This window comes from Pinus tabuliformis, chromosome 3_1 (assembly GCF_031772625.1).
Source record: "Pinus tabuliformis cultivar Carrire ecotype Pingquan chromosome 3_1, CPIR1, whole genome shotgun sequence".
In the NCBI taxonomy this organism is placed as follows: domain Eukaryota; kingdom Viridiplantae; phylum Streptophyta; class Pinopsida; order Pinales; family Pinaceae; genus Pinus; species Pinus tabuliformis.
In genome coordinates this window covers 495,608,477-495,614,149 of record NC_142301.1, presented here as the reverse complement: position 1 = coordinate 495,614,149, position 5,673 = coordinate 495,608,477, and the positions used below count along the sequence as shown (strand labels likewise).

General features: G+C 46.1%; 1 protein-coding gene across 1 annotated transcript; it reads right to left on the bottom strand.

Annotated features, from left to right (window-relative positions):
* Positions 1 to 374: 374 nt before the first annotated feature.
* On the bottom strand, positions 375 to 908 carry LOC149187976 (uncharacterized). Its single transcript, XM_089409842.1, has 2 exons — positions 756 to 908; positions 375 to 665 (listed from the first exon to the last, which is right to left on the bottom strand). The coding sequence occupies exons 1-2, from the start codon at positions 906 to 908 to the stop codon at positions 375 to 377; spliced, it is 444 nt and encodes a 147-aa protein (XP_089265968.1).
* Positions 909 to 5,673: the final 4,765 nt, after the last annotated feature.

The window sequence follows — 5,673 nt, the reverse complement described above, 5'->3', positions numbered from 1 at the left end:
TGTTGTTGCCTCCCTTCTATTTATAATTGTTGTTCATTTTCTCCATGTGAGCCCCTCTCTAGGAAATTCGAACCTCTTTCCTTGGCCATACGATTTCTATCTCCTCAAGGGGTGCATATTATTTGCGGAGGTGGCTCCCGCATTCCACTAAGTTATGCATTTCGACCCCCCTTGTCCTATATTTTTCTCTCCAAAATTGTCGTAGGCCCCAAAATTAACAAAATGGAAAAATTGTGGTACTATTAACAAAATTTATTTAGGAATCCTAAATGTTGCTTGTCCCCAAGCAACTGTAAAGCTGGGTGCTGCAAAATCTACTCACTTTCCCAAGTGGCATCCTCAACTGTGAAATATTTCCACTTAACCAAGTGCTCCTAGATGACCCTGTTTCTCAACTTCCTCTCTCGGGTCTCCAATATGGTCTCGAGTGTCAATATCAGGTGCCCCTCATCATCCAACGAAGGCAACTCAGTGGTTGTCGTAACCTGCTGCCCTAGTGCCCTTTTCAGGCAAGAGACATGAAAGACGTTGTGAATTCTACTCTCAGTGGGTAGCTCCAGCTCATAAGCTACCTCTCTGACTCTCCTGGTCACCCTGTATGGCCCATAGAAGCGTGGCTTGAGCTTCTTCGCCCCTTTCTGCTTGAGTGAAGACTGTCGATAAGGCTGCAAACATAGGTAGACCATGTCCCCCACCTCAAACTATCTCTCCACCCTATGCTTATCAGCATACATCTTTTGTTGATTTTGTGCCACCTGCAAGTTTTCCTTGAGAGTCCAGAGTATCTCTTGGCTCTCTTGAACCCAATCCTTTTCCCCTGGGGCCTTGTTATCTCCAAATATCATGTCATAAAAAGAAAGTGCATCATAACCATAAAGTGCTCGAAAGGGAGACATATCAATCGACATCTGGTAAGTGGTGTTATAGCATAACTCCCCCAGGTGTAGCCACTTCACCCACTCTCTCTCCTACCTCGTGAAGTAGTTGCGTACGTACCCCTTCAACCATTTGTTCATGATATTGGTATTCCCATCCATATGTGGGTCATAGATGGTGCTGGGTGTAAGCTAGGTTCCCACTAGCCATAACAACTCCTGCCAGAAGGCTCCCATGAGTCTACTATCCCTAACACTGACTATGTGCTTTGGGAGCCCATGTAATCGAAACACCTTCGTAAAGAAAAACTCGACCACCTGTGAAGTTGAATATCTCAATGGGATAACAAAGAAATGGGAAAATTTAGTCAAGCGATCTACCACCACGTAGATGCAATCTCTCCCTTGTATCGTCGGGAGTCCCTTGATGAAGTCCACGGACACACTCTCCCACTTCCTCTCCGAAACATGAAGAGGTTGTAATAGACTGGCAGGGTGTGCTCCTCCTTGTTCCTCTGACAGGTCATGCACTCTTGTACATGCTTCAACACATTCCCCTTGAGCCTGCACCAAGAGAAACGATCACGGATGGTACGATAAGTCTTGAGAAAACTCGGGTGTCCTGCTAGAGGGGAGTCATTAGCTTCCTGCACAATATTCTCCTTGAGTTACGATCCTGGTACTATGTATATCTGGTCTTTATAGTAAATTATGTCATCCATCACCCAGAAACTATCATCCCCATGTGTGTTTTCTAGTATCTCACATGCCTGTTTATCCTTGGAACACTCAACCAAGATTTAGGTCTTCCAATAATGTTCAACATCCATTAGAGAGAGTACTATGGGCCTTCGAGAAAGTGAATTTGCTACTACGTTTTGCTTACCCTCAACGTACTCAATCTCAAAGTCATAGGCCTGGATTTTTCTCACCCACTTTTGTTGCCTCTCCTCCAATGTCTATTGCTCCAAGAAAAATCAAAGACTATTGTGATCGCTCCTCACCTTGAAATGGTTTCCCACCAAATACTTCCTGAACTTGGCTGGTGCATGCATCACGACCAACATCTCTTTTTCATCACAAGAGTATGACCACTCATGGGGTAGCATTTTTTTGCTCTCAAATGCAATAAGATGGCCTCCCTATGTCAACATGGCCCCAACTCCCTCACTTGAGGCATCATACTCCAGTACAAATGATCGTGTGAAATTCGGCAAAGCCAAAACAGGACAGTTGCTCATAACCTTCTTGAGGCACTCAAAGGCTTCCTGTTTCACCTACATCTACTCAAAAGCCCCCTTCTTTTCCAAATCGATGAGGGGTCCTACAAGTTCTGAGAATCCTCTAACGAACCTCCTGTAGTAAGTGCAAATGCCCAAGAACCCTCTCAACTCCGTCACATTCTTGGGTGTTGGCCAATCTAGGATGGCCCTGATCTTCTCCTGATGTACCTTCACTCCATCCTCCCCAATCACATGTCCAAGGTACACCATCTCTTTCAGTCAAAATTCAATTCTGGACATATTCGCATACAATTGTTGCTCCTCTAGGATGCGAAGTACTACCTCAAAATGTTGAAGGTGCTCCTCCCAAGTCCGACTATAGATGAGTATGTCGTCAAAGAAGACAAGGAAAATGCTCCGCAACTTCCCATGAAATGCATGGTTCATACAAGACTGGAATGTAGCTGGAGCATTGGTTAGCCCAAAGGGCATCACCAAACAGTCAAAGTGTCCATAGTGGCAACGAAAGCTAGTTTTAGGGATGTCCTGCTCCCTCACCTGGATACCCCGAGCACATATCTACCGTAGAGAATTATTTTTCCCCTCTTAGCTCGTCCATCATCTCATCAATGCACGGGATAGGGTATCGGTTCTTCAATGTACTCTTATTTAGGGTCATGTAATCAATGCACATGCGTAGTGTCCCATCCTTCTTCTTGACCAACACCATAGAAGAAGAAAAGGGACTCGAGCTAGGCCTTATGTGCCCCAAACTCAACAGCTTATGAATGCCCCTGTCTATCTCATACCGATAGGCTTTGGGGTTCCTATACGGATTAGTGATGACCGCATTCACTCCCTCCTCTAACTCAATAGTATGCTTGAACCCATAGTCTGGTGATCTACATGAAGGGATCTCCCCAAAAGTTCCCTAGTGCCTCTCCAGCAAGGCTGATATGTATGTATGCAAAGGTCATGCAAGAGTCCCTACCTCTAAAATATGAAGCTCCATCATCCACTATGTGTCCCCATGTCATAGATCAGCTTCCATCCTATGAATGTAAATTGTCTAGGGTGGATAAGAGTGCATCCCTCTCAGTACTACTGGCTTCCCATCTGGGCCTGTAAACTCCATCTCTAACTTCTGCCAGTCAGTGGTGACCCTCCCCAGTGAGTATAACCATTAGACACCCAACACTATGTTGGTGTCTGGAACATCAACTACAAAAAAGTGATCAATGACTGAGTAGTTCCCCATCACCACAGTAAACCTTGAGATTCACTTCATGCACTACATGGTCTAGTCTCCTAGCACCAACACGAAGAATCCCTCAAATGTCTTTGTGTGAATGCCCCTACGCTCCACCATCTGGGCATCAATAAAGTTGTGGGTGGCCCCACTGTCTACTAGGACTGACACTCGTTGCCCCTGTACCGTCCCCTTGATCCTGAGTGTCAAATACTTCGACACTCCCCGAAGTGAAGCAAGAACTCCCCCTGATGGGGCAAACGGTCCTCCTCTCGGTGGTGGTGGTGGTGGTCCCCCTGATGATGGTCCTCCCTCATCTCCCTGCTCTGCTCCCATCTCAAACTCCTCATCAGGCTCACTATCTGAATACACCTCAATATAGTGGGCCTTTCCCTTAGTGCACTTGTGCCCGGGTGCCCAAGGCTCCTGACACGTGAAGCACAATTTCCTCCTCCTGAGGTCTCTCTAGGTCTCCTCATCCATCTGACCACGTCCTCCATCCCTCTGAGGTGGTCTAGTGTCTCGGTTCCCCTATGGGGCCATGGGTCTAGTGGGGGCAAAGGCCCAGGTCTTGGGCACTGCGTCAATCATATCCTGGGTCCTGGAGATAGCATTCGTAAGTGATATGGGCTTGTAGGCCCTCACCCAACCATGAAGTGGCTCTACAAGCCCCTCCACAAATAACATGATCAGCCAAGCCTCCGAGATGTCGGTCACCATCACTGCCAATCTTTGAAACTCCATAATGTAAGCCTTTGCACTGCCAGTCTGCCTCAGATGGGCTAACTCCCTGAAATGCAACTCCAGGTCCTTCCTCTCAAACCTCTCCAATAGCCTCCGGGTGAACTCTATGTAAGAAGTGATGTGGATATGTCCCAACGTGATTAGCCCATGGTACCACCACTCCTAGGCATCCCCCTCCAAATGAAGAGTAGCAAACCGGATAGCATCGGTCTCCCACATGGGGTTCAGGTGGAAGTATGTATCTAGATTTTGAACCCAAGCCCTAGCTGAGCTCTTGGCTGACCCATAAAAATTATGGAGCGTGACCTTCCCTGTTATCTTCTGAATCTCCTAGTTAGAGGCTCCCCTTGGTAGTGTGCTCTAGCCCTAGTAGTATGTCTCTCCTTGAGATGTATGTACTCCCCAAAAGAAATCACCCACTTGATCGGGCATCCAAACCCTCATACTCGTCAATATCGAATGCAACTGAATTGACCATGTCTGCAATAGGATTTGGCTCTCTCTCCAATTCTGGCTCATCCACAAAGTGGGGCATAGTGGGACGGCCAGCCTGCCCACATTGGGGAGTGTGTGGGAGCTAATAGGTACGGTTTCCCCCTCCTACTCTGGAACCTCCATCACCATGGAGCTCTCCCTCAGGCCTCCCATTCATTTGCAGACCCATCACCTGTTGCATCATGTCCATCATGAGCTGCCCTTTCCTCAACATTTGTCGGTTGGTCCTCAACAACTCCTCCAAGATCTGGTTTTGGCCCACCTTCTTAGGTTGTTTGTCATCTCGTTGATTATTCATAAGGTGTTTGAGATGGTCCACCTCAATGTCTGAAACGGGTCTACTTCCCCTTCTCTACCTAGGCCCCCGCTTATGCCTCTACCTCTGCCTCTATGTCGATACAATGCTCCAATAAATGGACCTACCATCACCTGCTCTCAAGCCCACAACTGGCCAAGAACATGCTCTGATACCACTGTAATATTCCTAATGGAAAAAATTATAGTGATAACCAAATATGAAATATAATTCAACACAAAAAAATTCATTAGACACCAAGAAACCAGAAATGCTCCAAACATGCCAAAATGGGAAATTTTATTAAATATATATACTGGGGTACAATATGAAATAGGAAAAGTGCGCCTGGGCTTGCACAAGGCAAGCTATAAGCCTTAGGTAGATGCTCTATCATTGCCCAACTACTGCTGGAATTTTCCCTCTCAAAATTTTGTGTTGGCCTTGTATTTTCAACAATTCTGGTTGTGTTGAGACCCTAGTTTTACCCCTCCAAACTGCCCAAAAAATTATGATAAATTATATATTGAACTCTTGTCAAAAAACCAAAAAAACCTAGGAGGCGTTTACCTTGGTTTTGACGCTCCAAAATGAACCCCAAATTACTTGGTCCTCCTCCACAAACATAAAATAAGAACTATGGCATATGTTGAAATGATTGACCCACAATGTCTGGAAAATTCTCCACACTTCCATTCCAAACCAACCCCAACAAACACAACTCACAAAAACCCTTAACAAGCCTCCCCACAAAAGTGCCTCTACAATGACTGCGCAGTCTCTAGACAAGAT